The sequence below is a fragment of the Papaver somniferum genome, chromosome 3, assembly GCF_003573695.1.
Source record: "Papaver somniferum cultivar HN1 chromosome 3, ASM357369v1, whole genome shotgun sequence".
Classification (NCBI taxonomy): domain Eukaryota; kingdom Viridiplantae; phylum Streptophyta; class Magnoliopsida; order Ranunculales; family Papaveraceae; genus Papaver; species Papaver somniferum.
This window is the reverse complement of record NC_039360.1, coordinates 163,145,610-163,165,835: the sequence shown is the minus strand read 5'-3', so window position 1 is coordinate 163,165,835 and position 20,226 is coordinate 163,145,610. Positions and strand designations below refer to the sequence as shown.

Genomic DNA, 20,226 nt, shown 5'->3' with positions numbered 1-20,226 from the left:
TTTGACCGGATGCATTCGATAAGGACCACCTCTTGCTAAGAGTCATGTAATTATGTTTTTCTTTTTGTTCATGTATCAAAAGTGTCACTATGTTGTAAAGATCAAAGTTATTTCTTAAAAAAAAAAAAAAAAAAAATCAGAAAAATCAAAAAAATATCTACAAAAAAAAATATCAAAAAAAAATATCAAGTATTTATTTATTTCATGTTTTGGTATGTTAAAGACAATAGTTCTCTCTTGTTCCAAAAATAAAAGAGAGTAATCAATGTAAATAAGAGTCATGTAAATAGTCATCTTTTTGTTGTAAATAGTCTTGTAATAAGCAAGGAGGGTGCATCCATCGATGTATAACGCGGGTAAACTGAAATATCACCAACTCATTGGGTGAACATTCACAATTCTCGTAAAGCCGGATAGCTAGCTTGGCTTAGAATTCGGTTCTTAGCCTAAAAACTATCTCTTGGTGATTGATAGACGCATTTATGTGTCTAATATATCTCAATTGTATATAGTGTTAGTGCTCGATTTTGTACTTATTTGGTTATTTTATTTATTTGTAGGTGTTTTTGGAAAAATAAGGTTTTGCGGAGAAAATGGCTAAAAATGTGGCATTTGGACCTCCGTAGATAACGTACCAGAAGCGCCCCAGAAGTATGTTGGAGACACCCCGAAAGTACCCCGGAGGAACCCCGAAAAAGTGCGGAAAACAACCCAGAAATATTGCTAAAGGGACACCGGAACTGGATAGGGGGAGGTCATCTTCAAAGTTTCAAAACTGGATTTTGGCGGGAAAAAAGGCAGCAGCGTCAACAGTTTTGGATCAAGGATTTGAGCGACCTAGGAGGCGATTCATTGGGCAAATTTGGTACCCACGGACTCTACAAGACATAAGGGACCTGTTAGAAGCGATTAGACCCATCTAATTGGGCTGGATAAGTCAGAAAATCCACACAAAGTCAAGACAGTGCACACGATCCCTGTTTAGGGTTTTGAATTGGTTTGAAAGATTTGGGAGAGATTCTTGCGTGGAATATACTTCAAAACAGTTGAGTCCAAGTCCAAGAAGATATTTGAGTCGAGAGAATAGCTAAAAACAGCCTGGAACACAACAAGAAGAGGATTATTCTTCAAACAACCCGTAAAGAATAATGGAGATTTCCAAGGGGTTTGATCGAGTTTCAAGGTGATTCAAAGCCTATAAATAGTTGGGTTTAAGTCATAGAAGTTTTTTGGAAACCCTGAGGAGAGAATTGGGACGCAGAGGAGCGAAGAAGAAGGATTAACAGCAATTCCCACCTGCTGCTGCTGCTGCCATTAGAGGACCTTGAAGAACACGAAGAACGGACTGCTCAGAGCAGTCTTATTTTCTGCAGCGTCAACAGCAGCAGCGGGGTGTCGTTGTTTTACTGCAGCTTACTGGTATCGTTTCTTTCTGGACGCATTTTGTGGGTCACAGAACCACTGTTTTATATTTTTCACTCTTTTAATCATATTTTGAGCATCAAGTATGTATTTTGAGAACATGATTATTATGAGTAGTGATTAGTAGTCATAACTTCAGGTCATTCTAGAAACATGTGTAGATACACTTTACACTCTTATCACGTGTCTTTAGTTGTTATCAGTGCTAGGATTGTGCCTTTGATAGCTAGATTGACATCTCCATTTTGCTGTGAGCTTCTACTGTCTTGCACATGTCACATTTCATGGAATCTGAGCTTATATTTTGGCCTAGAACTTTGTAGGTACGTTCTAAGCAAACCTTCACGAGACTTCACTCGTCCACTAGGAACACTTAGTGGTTTAAAAGGCTTAGTGCATACGCTAAATGCATTCGAGAGACCAGCGACAGTGGTATAGGTAGGATTTCATTAGTTTTGTTTTACTTGAGGAAAAGTAAAATTCAGGTTTGGGGGTATTTGATGAGTGCTAAAAAGTGCATATTTATATATATTTTTCTTGGCAATTAACTCATCTTTTGTGCCCTAATTCTCCATTTTAACCCATATTCTGTATTTTCATTGTTTTCAAGAATAAATATTTTTATTAATTAATTTTGCATTTTTAGGTACCAAATAAAGTTTGGATGAATTGCGGAGCGGAAAAGAGCAGAAAAGTGATGGAAGCCAAGAGGAATCACACAAGGAAGCCGCGAAGAATGTTGTGCACAAGACCAAAAGGCTAGAAGTGGGCTTGAAGAGGAAGAATTGTTCTTAAAAAAGATATGAGCTTGGCATACCCAAGGCCCAAAAACCCTCACCCAACTCCATTTCCTATATCCATACCCGTTTCCCTTTCTAGCCATCAGATTGGATCATCTCAGCATCCTACGGTCGCTTCATCGTCGTTCATCGAAGTCTGAAGCTCCTGTCAAACACTACAGCACCTAACTCCATCTTGAGCCGTCAGTTTCATTGTATCAGGCATCCAACGGTCGCTCAAGACCTGCTTCCATCTTGCCGTTAGATCCATTTCAGAAGTGACAATCCAACGCTCATCTTCGTTGTTCATCAAAATTTGCTGCACCCGCTCAACACCACAATACCTAACCCTACCCAAAACAGAACCAAACGCGCCCCAACCTAATTCCCATCGAGTTTCCTTCTTCTCGATCTCTTCTCCCTCACCCCCGATGCAGAACCCATTTCCACCACCTGCTCCACCACCACCTGCTCTGCCTCTGCCACCACCACCTTAAAAACTTCAACTATACACCCTAGTCTCTGTGGTTCGACCCTGCCTTGCACACTCACTACAACAGACCCTGTGCACTTGCAGGTATCAGTTTGTGACTCTTTTAGAGAGCCACCACTAGTTCTGACTGGAATTGAAGGCCTAAAGAGCAAAACCGAATTTTTAAAGAAAAGCCTAGACAATTGTACACGCTTTGTTATCGTAAAATCGGCCTGAAATATTTTATGGATTCTTACACGTGATTTTTTTCTATGATCTGTAAGGTCTCAGATGAGCCATTATTTGTCTAGTTCCGACTGGAATTGATGGTCTAAATGGCAAAACCGAATTTTTAAAGAAAATCTTAGACAGTTAAACACGCTTTCTTATCGTAAAATCGGCCTGAAACATTTTATGGATTCTTACACGTGGTATTTTTCTATGATCTGTAAGGTCTCAAATGAGCCATTATTTGTCTAGTTCTGACTGGAATTGAAAGTCTAAAGAGCAAAACCTTTTTAAAAAAAAAGCCTAGACACCTGTACACGCTTTGTTATCGTAAAATCGGCCTGAAATATTTTATGGATTCTTACACGTGATATTTTTCTATGATCTGTAAGGTCTCAAAGGAGCCATTATTTGTCTAGTTCTGACTGGAATTGAAGGTCTAAAGGGCAAAACCAAATTTTCAAAGAAAAGCTTAGACAGCTGTACACGCTTTGATATCGTAAAATCGACCTGAAATATTTTATGGATTCTTGCATGTGATATTTTTCTATGATATGTAAGGTTTCAAATGAGCCATTATCTATCTAGTTCTGACTGGAATTGAAGGTCTAAAGAGCAAAACCGAATTTTTAAAGAAAAGCTTAGGCAGCTGTACTCGCTTTGTTATCGTAAAATCGGCCTGAAACATTTTATGGATTCTTGCATGTGATATTGTTCTATGATCTGTAAGGTTTCAAATGAGCCATTATCTGTCTAGTTCCGACTGGAATTGAAGGTCTAAAGAGCAAAACCGAATTTTTAAAGAAAAGCCTAGACAGTTGTACACGCTTTTTTATCTTAAAATCGTTCTGAAATATTTTATGGATTCTTGCACGTGATATTGTTTTACGATATGTAAGGTTTCAAATGAGCCATTATCTGTCTTGTTCTGACTGGAATTGAAGGTCCACAGAGCAAAACCGAATTTTTAAAGAAAAGCCTAGGCAGTAAGGTTTCAAATAAGCCATTATCTGTCTAGTTCTGACTGGAATTGAAGTTCTAAAGAGCAAAACCAAATTTTTAAAGAAAAGCCTAGACAAGCTGTACATGCTTTGTTATCGTAAAATCGGCGTTAAATATTTTATGGATACTTACACGTGATATTTTTCTATGATCTGTAAGGTTTCAAATAAGCCATTATCTGTCTAGTTCTGACTGGAATTGAAGTTCTAAAGAGCAAAACCAAATTTTTAAAGAAAAGCCTAGACAAGCTGTACATGCTTTGTTATCGTAAAATCGGCGTTAAATATTTTATGGATACTTACACGTGATATTTTTATATGATCTGTATGGTTTCAAATGAGACATTATCTTTCTAGTTCTGAATGGAATTGAAGGTCTAAAGAGCAAAACCGAATTTTTGAAGAAAAGCCTAGGCAGTTGTACACGCTTTGTTATCGTAAAATCGTCCTGAAACATTTTATGGATTCTTACACGTGGTATTTTTCAATAATCTGTAAGGTCTAAAATGAGCCATTATTTGTATAGTTCCGACTGTAATTGAAGGTCTAAAGGGCAAAACCGAATATTTAAAGAAAAGCCTAGGCAGCTGTACACGCTTTGTTATCGTAAAATCGGCCTGAAACATTTTATGGATTCCTACACGTGGTATTTTTATATGATATGTAAGGTCTCAAATGAGCCATTATTTGTCTAGTTCTGATTAGAATTGAAGGTCTAAAGAGTATAACCGAATTTTTAAAGAAAAGCCTAGACAACTGTACACGCTTTGTTATCGTAAAATCGGCCTGAAACATTTTATGGATTCTTACACGTGATATTTTTCTATGATCTTTAATGTCTCAAATGAGCCATTATTTGTCTAGTTCTGACTGGAATTGAAGGTTTAAAGAGCAAAACCGAATTTTTAAAGAAAACTTAAGACAGTTGTACATGCTTTGTTATCGTAAAATCGGCGTTAAATATTTTATGGATACTTACACGTGATATTTTTCTATGATTTGTAAGTTTTCAAATGAGACATTATCTGTCTAGTTCTGACTGGAATTGAAGGTCTAAAGAGCAAAACCGAATTTTTAAAGAAAAGCCATTATTTGTCTAGTTGTACACGCTTTGTTATCGTAAAATCGTCATGAAACATTTTATGGATTCTTACACGTGGTATTTTTCAATAATCAGTAAGGTCTCAAATGAGCCATTATTTGTATAGTTTCGAATGGAATTGAAGGTCTAAAGGGCAAAACCGAATGTTTAAAGAAAAGCTTAGACAGTTATACACGCTTTGTTATCGTATAATCGGCCGGAAACATTTTATGGATTCCTACATGTGGTATTTTTCTATGATCTGTAAGGTCTCAAATGAGCCATTATTTGTCTAGTTCTGACTGGAATTGAAGGTCTAAAGAGTATAACCGAATTTTTAAAGAAAATCCTAGACAGCTACACGCTTTGTTATCGTAAAATCGGCCTGAAACATTTTATGGATTCTTACACGTGATATTTTTCTATAATATTTAAGGTCACAAATGAGCCATTATTTTTCTAGTTCTGACCGGAATTGAAGGTCTAAAGAGCAAAACCGAATTTTTAAAGAAAAGCCTAGACAATTGTACACGCTTTGTTATCGTAAAATCGGCCTGAAATATTTTATGGATTCTTACACGTGATATTTTTCTATGATCTGTATGGTTTCAGATAAGCCATTATTTGTCTAGTTCTGACTGGAATTGAAGGTCTAAAGAGCAAAACCGAATTTTTAAAGAAATGCCTAGACAGCTGGACACACTTTGTTATCGTAAAATCGGTCTGAAATATCATATGGATTCTTACACGTGATATTGTTCTATGATATGTAAGGTTTCAAATGAGCCATTATCTGTCTAGTTCTGACTGGAATTGAAGGTCTAAAGAGGAAAACCGAATTTTTAAAGAAAAGCCTAGACAGTTGTACATGCTTTGTTATCGTAAAATCGTCCTAAAATATTTTATGGATTCTTACACGTGATATTTTTCTATGATCTGTAAGGTTTCAAATGAGCCATTATTTGTCTAGTTCCGACTGGAATTGAAGGTCTAAATAGCAAAACCGAATTTTTAAAGAAAAGCCTAGACAATTGTACACGCTTTTTTATCTTAAAATCGACCTGAAATATTTTATGGATTCTTGCACGTGATATTGTTCTATGATATGTAAGGTTTCAAATGATCCATTATCTGTCTAGTTCTGACTTGAATTGAAGTTCTACAGAGCAAAACCGAATTTTTAAAGAAAAGCCTAGACAACTGTACACGCATTGTTATCGTAAAATCGGCCTGAAATATTTTATGGATTCATACACATGATATTTTTCTATGATCTGTAAGGTCTCAAAGGAGCCATTATTTGTCTAGTTCTGACTGGAATTGAAGGTCTAAAGGGCAAAACCGAATTTTTAAAGAAAAGCTTAGACAGCTGTACACGCTTTGTTATCGTAAAATCGACCTGAAATATTTTATGGATTCTTGCATGTGATATTGTTCTATGATATGTAAGGTTTCAAATGATCCATTATCTGTCTAGTTCTGACTGGAATTGAAGTTCTACAGAGCAAAACCGAATTTTTAAAGAAAAGCCTAGACAACTGTACACGCTTTGTTATCGTAAAATAGCCTGAAATATTTTATGGATTCTTACACATGATAATTTTTTTTGATCTGTAAGTTCTCAAATGAGCCATTATTTGTCTAGTTCCGACTGGAATTGAAGGTCTAAAGGGCAAAACCGAATTTTTAAAGAAAAGCCATCATTTGTCTAGTACACGCTTTGTTATCGTAAAATCGACCTGAAATATTTTATGGATTCTTGCATGTGATATTGTTCTATGATCTGTAAGATTTCAAATGAGCCATTATCTATCTAGTTCTGACTGGAATTGAAGGTCTAAAGAGCAAAACCGAATTTTTAAAGAAAAGCCTAGACAGTTGTACACGCTTTTTTATCTTAAAATCGTCCTGAAATATTTTATGGATTCTTGCACGTGATATTGTTTTATGATCTATAAGGTTTCAAATGAGCCATTATCTGTCCAGTTCTGACTGGAATTGAAGGTCTAAAGAGGAAAACCGAATTTTTAAAGAAAAGCCAAGACAACTGTACATGTTTTGTTATCGTAAAATCGTCCTGAAATATTTTATGGATTCTTACACGTGATATTTTTCTATGAAATGTAAGGTTTTAAATGAGCCATTATTTGTCTAGTTCCGACTGGAATTGAAGGTTTAAAGAGCAAAACCGAATTTTTAAAGAAAAGCCTATACAATTGTACACGCGTTGTTATCGTAAAATCGACCTGAAATATTTTATGGATTCTTGCATATGATATTTTTCTATGAAATGTAAGGTTTTAAATGAGCCATTATTTGTCTAGTTCCGACTGGAATTGAAGGTTTAAAGAGCAAAACCGAATTTTTAAAGAAAAGCCTATACAATTGTACACGCGTTGTTATCGTAAAATCGACCTGAAATATTTTATGGATTCTTGCATATGATATTGTTCTATGATCTGTAAGGTTTCAAATGAGCCATTATCTGTCTAATTCTGACTGGAATTGAAGGTCTAACGAGCAAAACCGAATTTTTAAAGAAAAGCCTAGACAGCTGTACACGCTTTTTTATCTTAAAATCGTCCTGAAATATTTTATGGATTCTTGCACGTGATATTGTTCTATGATATGTAAGGTTTCAAATGAGCCATTATCTGTCGAGTTCTGACTGGAATTGAAGGTCTACAGAACAAAACCGAATTTTTAAAGAAAAGCCTAGGCAGCTGTACATGCTTTGTTATCGTAAAATCGGCGTGAAATATTTTATTGATACTTACACGTGATATTTTTATATGATTTGTAAGGTTTCAAATGAGCCATTATCTGTCTAGTTCTGACTGGAATTGAAGGTCTAAAGAGCAAAACCGAATTTTTAAAGAAAAGCCTAGACAACTGTACACGCTTTGTTATTGTAAAATCGGCCTAAAAAATTTTATGGATTCTTACACGTGATATTTTTCTATGATCTGTAAGGTTTCAGATGAGCCATTATTTTTCTAATTCTGACTGGAATTGAAGGTCTAAGGAGCAAAACCGAATTTTTAATGAAAAGCCTAGACTTGCACACGCTTTTTTATCTTAAAATCGTCCTGAAATATATTATGGATTCTTGCACGTGATATTGTTCTATGATATGTAAGGTTTCAAATGAGTCATTATCTGTCTAGTTCTGACCGGAATTGAAGGTCTACAGAGCAAAATCGAATTTTTAAAGAAAAGCCTAGGCAACTGTACATGCTTTGTTATCGTAAAATCGGCGTGAAATATTTTATGGATACTTACACGTGATATTTTTCTATGATCTGTAAGGTTTCAAATGATCCATTATTTGTCTAGTTATGACTGGAATAAGGTTTAAAGAGCAACACCGAATTTTCAAAGAAAAGCCTAGACAGCTGTACACGCTTTGTTATCGTAAACTCGGCCTGAAATATTTTATGGATTCTTACACGTGATATTTTTCTATGATCTGTAAGGTCTCAAATGAGCCATTATTTGTCTAGTTCCGACTGGAATTGAAGGTCTAAAGGGAAAAACCGTATTTTTAAAGAAAAGCTTAGACAACTGTACACGCTTTGTTATCGTAAAATCGTCCTGAAACATTTTATGGATTCTTATACGTGGTATTTTTCTATGATCTGTAAGGTCTCAAATGAGCCATTATTTGTCTAGTTCTGACTGGAATTGAAAGTCTAAAGAGCAAAACTTAATATTTAAAGAAAAGCCTAGACCTTTAAGATACATTTCCAATTTCTAGTAATACTAGTCTTCCTTTTATCAACCAAAAAAAAGGATATTGAAAAATAAATGAGGCACAAATTAAGCAACCCATCGCCTATATACTATAAGAGACGAACACATCCAGGAGTAGGACTAGCCTCAATGTTACTTTTAATTAAGGTTTTCATTTCATTTTTAATAATATGTTGTGTAAACTAGTCTCAATTATACTTTGAACTCAAAATCATACTTCAAACTAAGCATCAAGGCGATACTCTTAAAACCATGGTTCTCAAGCACCTAAGCCTTGGGATTAACCTTGTTAGCATCGCACCATAGATTGCACATGATTTCGTACATAACATAGTTAAGAAAAAATATAAAGAACAAAATGACACGAAATGTATGTCTTGAACTCCAATAGCTGCAGCTTTGACCAATAAAATCATCTGTATATGGAAATGTATGTTAATCAAACCAAATATCTAATCTATAAATTTTTAAAATTTACATTTACTAACATCAAATAGAAAATCATTACCACCTACATGTATTCATGCTAGGAGTTTAATTCATGATAAACAGTAAACTTAGGAGATCCAGTTACTAATCTATCTTTTACCGGGAAAAAGTTACTAAACTATTTTTACTGAAGCATATCATTGATTTGCTGGAAATGTTTGGCCATTTTATGTGCAGTTAAGCGGCTATGCAAGAACCGAAAAAGTTGTATTTCCTAGATTGGATTATTAACTAATCAATATGATAACTTCTGTGAGATGTATTTTTGCAATTAGTTTGCAGATGAAAATTTCTTCTCTCGCCAAAACGTCGACATTAATATGAATGAAGAGCTTTCTCCAGATTTCCCATTCATGATTTATCTTCATTCGGTTTCCTAATCTTCTTGCCAGGTTTTTAACCTAATATATTTGAAGTTCAAGATTCTAAAAAGGAAAACATTATCAGATCTATGAAAAATACACAAAAAACGATCGAAACTAAATGAAACAAATTACCGCCAAATCGCCACATTGATGAGGAACGAATCAATCAACGTTGAATGATGATATCAAATCAACCGTTCTCAAATTGATTCCAGATTTTTTTGTAGAACCCCCAAATTGATGAAACTAAGTCTAAATCGAATATTTACAATATGCAAATTGTGAAAAAAGGAAGTCGGTGAATCAAGTGAGATGAAATTAATCGAAAGAAAAAATTGACAATTGGATTCAACAACAGTGGTTGGTGTTCTTTTTCTAGTGTTGCAACTAAAGATATGAAACTGAATACGAAGAAATCATATGATTGATGGGTATTTTTGTCATTAAAAAGAATCGTTTTGGACTAAATCGTTCACAACTGGACTAACTCGTTTCACATTTGGTAAATCTGGAACTTCTTGTATCAGGCTTGAAAGGACTGGACTAGACTGTCTAAAGCCCAACAAGTTTGGGATTAAACGTCAATTTCTACATAATTGATTACATGACTCTAGCAGCACCACATGAAGCAAGCCCAATGCCACTAGGGCTGCACATGGTTCGGTTTTTATCGATTTTTGGCAAAACCTAAACCGAAACCAATGTAACCAATGAAACCGTATAGCCTATTCGGTTTATTTGGTTTCGGTTTCTACTCGGTTTTGTTAAAAACCAGACGGTTTTTGGTTAACCGAATGATTTATAAACAATAATGTGTCAGTGCTTTAACTCGAATAATCCTCCTAAGAGTTCTAACCATTCATTAACTACAATTCATCAGTGTGAAAAGATTCATTCTGCTATGAGAAATTGAAAAATAATAGAGGTTCGCAGTATCGAGCTAAGAAAAATCCCAAACATATTTTAATTACATATTAATTGAAACAAAACTAGTGCAGTTGCTGGCTCCCAAGCTACCTCTCCTCCTTCCACGGGAACTCCTGCGAATGATAAACAAACAGAGATGAGCATACAAATGGTGGATTCACAAATCATTTTTAACATTCCCAAGTAATAACAACAATAACAAATAACAAGATTTCCAAGCAAAATAAACAAGATCAGCAGCACATGGTCGACACATTTCCAATCATTTTCAGTCGATAAGCTAAGTCTTTCGAGCAAGGACTGATCACTTCTCTGCGCTCTTTTAATTGATCTACCAAACCCAAACCATACTCAGAGTACATAATACGTCCTACCCAGAATCAAAACTTCCAACCTAGTTGAACTACCAGGTGTAAATCATTCTCATTGGCATAATGGGGATTTCGCTGGAAAACAATGTCAAGAGTTTACTACCTAGTCAAAGCTATGAATAAGCAATTAACAGCTACTGATTAGTCAAACTGAGGTAACTAACAACTATAACCTGATGCTAACCAACATTTATAGGCAAGTATTTCTCAACTTAATATAAAAAATCAAAGACATATCTATTCACAATACCTTAGGGCACTACGAAGTTCAGAGGATATAAAGTTTAAGGTTCATTAAAAAGAATATGCAAACAAGTATCCAATTCACAAACAAAGCATCAAAACAGACGGGAACGAGAAGTACATTTCGTAATCCGTCCTTGTGCTCAAATCTACACCTAAGCTTACAACTCCACCACTAACAAATTCAATCTGAATTAACTTGTAAAATTTATTAAAAATTAAGCAAAACCCACTGTGTAAATCAACCTAAATGACCTTAATTTGAAATCCCCAATTTTTTTCAATTTTACAAACCCTAATATCATAATTAAAATCATAATATCAAAATCATTTCAAATGATACACAAAGATACACAATCGCAATACCTTTATCAAAATCAGTTCAAATGATACACACAATACCTTTTTCAATTTTCGGTCTCTTCTACAGTTCTACTCCAGCTTCGTTCGACTTATTAGTGATTTGGACTTCGATAGATTTGTTACTTATCAAACTAGAAGAAGAAGAAGAAGTAAAACTAGAAGGTGATGGTGGGACTTCGATAAGTTTTAGGCTTTGGTTTTCCGTTTTTGGGAAGACTCAATCGTGAGGAAGAACGAAAGAAGAAAAGAACGAAATAAGAGAAGATTTGGGAAGACTCAGTCAAGTGAAGTAAGTTATTAGGGTTAAATATCCCCATCCACGGCCTAAAATCATTTAATCCTATGGTCGCTATTAATCGGTTAACCAATTGGTTTTTGGTTCGGTTTTGAGATAAAACCTAAATCGAAACAGATACTGTCGGTTATCTGAAACTGACAACCATTAATGAACCATAGGAATATGGTTATGGTTCGGTTCGGTTAAAAATCTTCGGTTTCGATTTTCAGTTATGGTTCTGTTTTGTGCAGCCCTAAATGCCACCGGTCATGGTTCCTAAAACCTGACATCTGTGTCCATACGTGGAAGAATCACACGGAACATGATCCTTGATTGAGAGACTCGAACAAGGAACCACTTGCCGGTTCGTGATGAACCACGTGCGAGGTAAAAACCTTGAGGGAGTGAATATGAAGCACACAATTCACAGTAACAGATAAAAGGAAAAAGAAATGGCGCGGTTTTGCCTTTCAAGGCTAAAACCCCAATTCGATCTCACAATTTGATCATACCAAAAAAGGATATATTTTTGTTTCCTCTGGTTTATTAGAAATTTGAATTTAATGGAAGAAATTATGATCCATAGCGAGTTAGACAAGGAAGAGAAAGGAGGAGGGGAGGAAGCTCAGCTTAGATTTCAGATTCTCAGGTTTGAACACTCTACTTCTTCCTTATAGTCATTATTCTCTGTATCTATCTCATTTCTAATTAAGCTTCCAATTTTCGTATAAAAGATGGAAATTCATTTCATCCGTTTTCCTAATATGGGTTTGGATTAGATTCATCAATTAGGTTTTGCTTCAAAAAATAAAAATAAAATCAATTAGGTTCTTGTTGGGGATTTTTTTTTGAAACCCTAGCTGCAATTTCTGATCTTTGTAGTATATAACTCTACTTGTAGTTTGAAAAATTTCTCTTTGTTTCATAAGTCTTCTTGTTGTTTGTGATTAAAAGTAAGTAATTCTTTGTTTACTGTAGAGATAGATATGACAAACAAGGGGAATTATAAAAGGAACAAGACGAAGAGGGCAAAATTAATGAAAGATAAGGCAAGGGGGTATGTATAACTCTCTCTCTTCATACTATTATTTGACCTCAATTTCAGTATTTGGACATCAGTTAGTTGTTGCAGACATACAGCAGCTTAAGTTTTTGTATTGTCTGTGCTTTTCAATGTGGTGAGCCAACAATTCAAAGCTAAATGTTTGATTGCTTGTTGGTCGCATCTCTAGTCTCTATTTATCAGTTGTGTTATGTTCTGCTCCCATACAAAATTAGTGATGATACAATCTTAGATTTCATTCTTCCAATATGAAATTGGGCAAAGATAGACTAAAGTTTTCTGAATTACTTGTGTCAGTCTGTTAACAAAACTTTTCTTCGGTTTTGCTTTTCGAGATTAAAGTTTGCATACACTTAGGAGGTGTGAAAGTTCTCATTCTTCTGCACATGATAACCGTCGCCAGAGATCAAGGTCTCCTCGAGCTTGCAGTGGTCTTGTGGTATGACATACATCGTTATTACTTTTGTAAAACTTTTGTTATTTACACTGAAATGCATATCAATTGGATTTCCGTTTTTTCACTTGTTGTAGACTCCAACTTCTACCATTGTGGTGAAGGGCTTGCCAAAAGAGGCAACAGAGGAAATGATTTATCGGATCCTAGTAACATCTATAAACTTCCAACTCTGAGTTTTCTTCTCTTATTTTTGACTTGACTCGTTTGAATTTGGTATTCTGCTTTTTTACCTATGCTTATAGGAATTTGTCTGTGTTTATTCTCTAAAAGTACATGTTTTTGTTTTGATTTTTCATCATTAAGTTTAATTTGCTTTTAATTTTAGGCAGAGTGGAGGCCCCTTCCCAATATCCGAGTGATGCCGAAAAAGAATACTACTTTCTGCTGTGGAATCGCATTCGTTGATTTTCCGTCTGTGGTAGCGGCTCGGAAATTGATGGATGAAATTGGAGACCGCGGCCTCGATGTCAATGGGCGTAAGCTGTCTTTTGATTACAGGTACATGTTCAAACTAATAAAGAATGTGGTCTGCCTGGAACTTGATCTCTCTCTATATGTTCATTTGCACTGTCAATTTCTTGAATGGCCTAAGAAAGTCTGTGTTATATACACTGTCCGCAGACTAGGTAAATCAGAATTGGCTAACGAAGTTCCGATTGTAAATGCTGGAATCGGTGAATCAGAAGTGGCCGGAGAACACGAAGATGAAAATGATAGTGAAGATGATGAAGAAGATTGTGATTATGTAGATGAAGTGGCCTCGAAAAGGCTACCAGATTCTTGGGACCCTGAAGAAATACATATGCTAAGGGTCAGTTTGAGTTTCTTATACTTGTTTTTGGCGGGATATGGTTATAATAAACTCAAAAACTGTCCTAATTTCCTATTTGTGCAGGAAGCCTTTCATTATCTTGTAAAAGATGGTAAGAAGAAACCATGGAAGGAAATGTTGGAATATGGACATGATGTCTTCCATGCTGGTCGTACCAACGAGGATCTAAGGTCAAAGTGGAAGTATATGGTGAATCACGGCCAATGGTAAGGACGCTTTTTTTGTTTTTTTCCTCATTTAAATGGAATCTAATCTAAACGACAGAATCGGCACAACGGTCGTCTTCTTTTGGCTTTGGAGGAAGATGGGTGGATTAAAGTATTTTGAAACTTTTTGCTTAATAGCCTGTCTGCATGGTCTTGTAAATTTGTGAAAGGAACCGAAAACAAATGGGCTGTCCAGAATTTTGTATGTAACAACTTGTTTTTGTAATCCTCCACAGGTGTTATAACTTATTAAGCTATATCCTCCTCTGTAATGACCTGCTTTTGTAATCCTTCTCCTCCCCGGGTATATAATGCACATTTTATTCTCCTTGGCTCACAAAGAGTAGTGAAGGTGTCTGGTAGTGGAATGGGTCAGAACCATTTGGTTTATTGATCGCTAGTCGGGGGTTCCTGGTGAATTTTTTGAATTGGAATTGTTGTTTGTTATGGTATATCCAGTTTTTAGTGCACACAAGTGATTCCCTGGTGTTAAACAGAGACACCAGTACATAAAACAGAGTAGAGAATGCAATTTGCGCAAAAGTAATTCGAAGTTTGTTTTTGAATAAACTGCTGACAACAATCACCTTCCCAAAATCCATTGTCCTTGAAGCATCAGCAACTAAAGGTTCATTCTTAGCTAGCTAATTGAGTTGAGGCAGCTGCTAAGAACTTCTTCGCGCAATAGCTGACATATAATGGTTAGTAGCTCCATTCGAAGTTGCGCTTCACATGATCTGCATCTGGAGGTATCTGGAAGTGTGGTGCTTAACAATCTTCAAATTCTGCAGTACATCTGTAACATCTCACAGGCCAAAGACACATAGATTTGGTGAGCCCAGTAAAAGACCCACCCAAGGTAATTGAAAATGGAATTCAAATTCAAGATCAAATTAAACTGAAATTCAAATTCAAATTTACTGTCTGTAATTTGTGACCAAGTGTTAATATTTAAAAGCACAGCAACAACTAGCACAAATCCGCATGACCAAAAAGAAGCCAACAAAAGGAAGACACATGTCTAAATTTTTGAAATTCAAAAATTGGCGGGAAAATTCACGGGTAGTAACATTTGACTTTGACCATTCTTTTAATAATAATAATAAAAAAAAATTCACACCGTATTTTATTCTTTTTCTTATCTCTTCTCTGTATATTCAAAAATTGGGGTTCCTCTCGGATTGTCACTGATTATTCTTCTCTGGTTGTCTTTGTTTAGCATGAGAGATAGATAGATAGAATAGACGAAGCTCATGGAAACTCTGATTGTTTTGAGTCTGAGGTGATCTCATCTCATTCCTTCTTATCCTTCTCATTATTATCTCTTATTCTCTTTATCCCCCCATCTAATTTCAGATCTGGTTGTTTCTCTTTTGGTTTTATCTCACAGGGGTTGCTGCTGGAGAGGGAGGAATTTGGAAGCCATGATATAGCAAACCCCCCTTAGATCTAGCTACTTTCAGATTTTGGTGACTACTTTACCCTTTTGCCTCTTCTCCAAATGTTTGTTTTCTTTCTTGTTTACTAAACATGGAGCTTTTTAGGGTTTGGAGTATCAAGAATATGAATGCATGATGAAACGGTTCACTAAGATGTGTTTTGTAGAGTATTTCCTTACTTTTAACTTGATTTGGACTGTTTTCTTAGATAACTTCACTTGTTAATTTAAGATGTGTGTTTTGTAAATTTTTGCTTGATTTTCATTGATTATTTGATTTTTTTAGACGATTTCACATGTTATTAGGTTTGAAGATTGTAAATCTGAACCCCTAAAGTAATCAATTGAATTTGTGTTAAATGCATCTTCACTTGTGATTTTTCCATGTTGTGAATTTGTTAATATTGTGGTGTTGTGTTAGTCATGGCTCTTTATTTTTCTTTCCTTGTTCAATTGTTAAGATGTCTTGAGTCTAATGGTTAAATTTACACCTATTGTGCATATACAATGTTAGTTACTAGCTAGACCCACCATCTTTGATGCTGTAGTTGTTGTCATCTTTCTTTTTCGTTCAATAAACATTGATTAAAGTTTTTTCTTAGTTTTACAAAAATGATAGACTGTTTTGTTTCTATCTTTTTTTATATTGAGTATAAGAAATAGGATTGCACGTTAAACCTGTTAATTAACATGTCTCTTGTACTAGTTCATCAACTGAACTTTAATGTCTGTCATCCTGTATGTATTGAACTCGGCTTATGTATACAGAAAAAAGGCACTTCACCGATCAAAAAAAATGGCACTTAGTTCACAATTGGGTGCTGATGTTAACCATTAAGCACATGGTAGACCACCACTCAGTTTTATCGAATTGATAGGTGCACTGCTCAGTTTCGGAAATTGAGCGGTGCAATGGCCGGCCACCACTTCGTTCCGCAGAATGAGTGTGCACTGCTCAGTCCCGGGTACTGAGCGGTGCAATGGCAGGTCACCGTCAGTTCCTAAAACTGAGAGGTGTAAAGCTATGTGTCTAATGGAGAACGTCACACTGAATGGAACTGAGCAGCTTCCAGACAAATGAAACTATTGGAAAACAGGTAAATGAGCTTCTCTTTTCCTCCTTTTTTTTTTTATTTTTTTATTTGTCGTTTTTCTTTCTTATTTTATTGAAATCGATGTTGGAAGTTTGGTACACAGCAAGGCAGTGATACTCCCTATGTAGTTCAGCTACAGCTGCTGGAACATAGCTAAGTCTGATTCATGGGTAACGTTTCAATGAAAATAGCCATATTTAGCTTTTGTTATATTGATGACTTTGGTACTCTGCTAGTATATTTAGGTGCACATTCTTAACACTCTCAATGTATACTTAAATTGCCCTTATATTTCTAGAATGCCTGAGTTTCTTTTTTGCTTGGTACATGTCTATCATTTTGTTCAAGGTTTCTGCCCCTTCTTCCGATGACTGTCAGGTCAGTACATTTTTGCCTTAACAAAGATATTTGTTTCTAACTTGAGTGTTGCTTTTGTTTTTGTTTTTTGCAGGTCTTGCCTTTGCATTCCTAACTCTAACTCTATGTTTATTAACACTTATGATCATGTTTATTATGTTTTGCATAAAATTGTTTCTAATTTGATCATTGGAGTATCTTTTTTTTTTTTTTTTTTTTTTTTGCAGGTCTTGCCTTTGTATTCCTAACTCTAACTCCATGTTTATTAACCCTAACTCTACTTTTATTATGTTTTGCATAAAATTGTTTCTACCTTGAGCGTTGGAGTATCTTTATAGTTTTTTGCAGGTCTTGGCTTTGTATTCCTAACTCTAACTCTACATTTATTATGTTTTGCACAAAATTGTTTCTAACTTGAGCCTTGGAGTGTCTTTATTGTTTTTTTGCAGGTCTTGACTTTGTATTCCTGACTCTAACTCTATGTCTATTATGTTTTGCATAAAATTGTTTCTAACTTGAGCGTTGGATTATGTTTATTGTTTTTTTGCAGGTCTTGGATTTGTATTCCTAACTCCAACTCTATATTTATTACGTTTTGCATAAAATTGTTTCTAACTTGAGTGTTGGAGTATCTTTATTGTTTAATGCAGGTCTTGGTTTTGTATTCCTAACTCTAACTCTACGTTTATTATGTTTTGCATAAAATTGTTTCTAACTTGAGTGTTGGAGTATCTTTATTGTTTTTTGCAGGTCTTGGCTTTGTATACCTAACTCTAACTCTATGTTTATTATGTTTTGCATAAAATTGTTTCTAACTAGAGCCTTGGAGTATCTTTATTGTTTTTTGCAGGTCTTGGCTTTGTATTCCTAACTCTAACTCTATGTTTATTAACCTTTAACTCTACGTTTATTATGTTTTGCATACAACTGTTTCTGACTTGAGCGTCGGAGTATCTTCCTTGTTTTTTTGCAGGTCTTGCCTTTGTATTCCTATGGCCAATTCAATTAGTAGAGTTGTTGAAATGGAATGCTGGTACCTCGCGGGGAACGTCATCTTTTTGGCTTTTGATCAGTTTGCCTCTAGGGTATGTATGACTTTAAAGGATACAAATGAAGACAGATCAGTCATGTGAATCATATACTAATGAGATCCTCCTCTTCCCTGAAGGAGGCTGCATTTTAACTCAAAAGGTACACTTCCAACTATTATCTTCACTAAATTTCAAAACAAAAGTATATGTGTAAATTATTTCCTGAAAAGAGTTTCAGAGTATCTTTCTCTGTTTTTGCAGGTCTTGTCTGCTTATTGGGTGGCCACTCGCCAGGGAGAACTTGTAATATGGAATGCTGGTGCCTGGTAGAGAATTCCTGGCATTTGACCAGTCTGTTGTCAAGGTACGTTCAGACTTGTATCTGGACTAGTCTATTGGTTTTCTATTTAGTTGTATTGTTTCTTTAGTTTTCCCTTGTAAATAGGAATAGAAACATGGTCACATCCAGTAGTGGGGAACTGATAAGTAAATTGCTATGGTAGGAGTGCACTGGTAGAGTTCTATGGTAAGCAGTGGCTTTTCCTATATGTTTTTTCTCAATGACCTTGGATTTGAGATGAAGATATGTTGGTTGGTGAAGGTGAAGATAATGTGATGATACAGTTTATGAGGCCACTGTCCTCCTCTAGCTGTCACAAGTTCTAGGATATGCTCAGTATGCTATTTGTTTTTTAAGGAATGAACTTGTTGGCCAAAATTTATGGAGAACTTTGCTCTTTCTCGAGGCATTTTCAAATGTCTGCAATTCCTAGTTATCTGATTCCATTGTTTATGTATTAGGCTTAACATGCAAAAGACGTGCCAGGAGATTTAGCAGGATGTGAAAAGTGCAATGATGCGGTGAGACTTGATAAGCATGGTGGTCCGTTGAGAGATAAAAATGAACAATTGGTGGTTCCAGAGGTTCTTTGCCTTGCGTAGTTTTTCCTGATGAAGCTCCGAGCAACATTGTGTGTAAGCAGGGTAGTGAAAGTAGAAACGAATCTGAAGGCAATGTCACTAAAGAGATGCAAACTTATTGGTAAAATTGAGGAGGATATATCCGCCACGAATTCTATTGTGGTACATGCGAAGCTGACATCATGCCTTTCTGCTGCAATCTCCTTGACTCCATCATCAATAGTGAATGAGAATTAGATGGAATAGTGGTTGTAAATTCTGACTGAGGATGATGTTGTGCCTGAAGATATGGTCCAAAATTGATGTTGAGGTGCTTCTCATGTGCAGGAGAAGGCAGGCCGGATTTTAAGAATATGGACCGTTTTTGTAGAAGTTTTATGATGTTTTTGAACAACGCCAAGTTTATTATTACGTAGTTACTGTCATTCTTTCTTTCTTATAAAGATGCGATGTGATGCGAATATATGTATGTTTTTTTTTTAGCAGTAATGTTAAACATTTTGCTTTGGAGATTCAACATGGAGAATTGATCTAAAAAAGGGATTATCATTTTACATTTCCTTTCTTATATCGGTGGATTGTGGTAAAAATTCTAGTTCATTTTGTTTCCTACCAATCCTAACCTAATCCCCTATTTTGCAAGCTAAACCGATGATTTATGCTGTATGTGGCTTTTATAGCCTAAAATGGGATTGAAAAGTTAAACATGTTTGGTGCAATATTGCATTGTTCAATAGTAGTTTTAGTGTGCCTGGATACGACGACGTGAAAGAGTGCAAACAATCACCTGAAGAAGACTAAGACTAACCAAAATGACAGAAATCATTCATAATTTCTGATGAAGATGAAGATCCAATTAGAAACATATTTTCTAGAAGTTATCATCCTAATTCACCATGATGAAAAACAAATTATCCCATGAACTCAAAAGAACATTGTGATTTGGAAATGAACATAAATTAGCTTCATTTGCGAACAATTGCTTCAAGCCTGTTTGGCAGTTTGATCTTCCGCATCAGTGTTTGGTGCCCTTCCTTTTCCAGGTAACCATTCAAG

The 20,226-nt window shown here is 35.4% G+C and overlaps 1 protein-coding gene and 1 long non-coding RNA gene across 2 annotated transcripts; both read left to right on the top strand.

Moving 5' to 3' along the window:
* The first annotated feature begins 12,277 nt into the window (after positions 1–12,277).
* LOC113361845 lies at positions 12,278–14,696 on the top strand. Its single transcript, XM_026604942.1, has 8 exons — positions 12,278–12,420; positions 12,750–12,828; positions 13,177–13,273; positions 13,366–13,437; positions 13,617–13,789; positions 13,913–14,102; positions 14,187–14,329; positions 14,566–14,696. Exons 2-8 carry the CDS (start codon positions 12,758–12,760, stop codon positions 14,615–14,617), a joined length of 798 nt encoding a protein of 265 aa, XP_026460727.1. The 5' UTR covers positions 12,278–12,420; positions 12,750–12,757; the 3' UTR covers positions 14,618–14,696.
* A 799-nt stretch (positions 14,697–15,495) lies between these two features.
* On the top strand, positions 15,496–19,709 carry LOC113357909. Its single transcript, XR_003363980.1, has 5 exons — positions 15,496–15,611; positions 15,720–15,798; positions 16,536–18,409; positions 18,511–18,613; positions 19,051–19,709. It is a non-coding gene; the product is annotated as an uncharacterized LOC113357909 (long non-coding RNA).
* Positions 19,710–20,226: the final 517 nt, after the last annotated feature.

Excerpts from the sequence above, each read along its gene's own strand:
- LOC113361845 (XM_026604942.1), top strand. The coding sequence starts at position 12,758 with ATGACAAACAAGGGGAATTATAAAAGGAACAAGACGAAGAGGGCAAAA. Across the intron at positions 12,829-13,176 it reads ATGAAAGATAAGGCAAGGGG|TTTGCATACACTTAGGAGGT; the intron begins GTATGTATAACT and ends TCGAGATTAAAG. Across the intron at positions 13,438-13,616 it reads AAATGATTTATCGGATCCTA|GCAGAGTGGAGGCCCCTTCC; the intron begins GTAACATCTATA and ends TTTTAATTTTAG.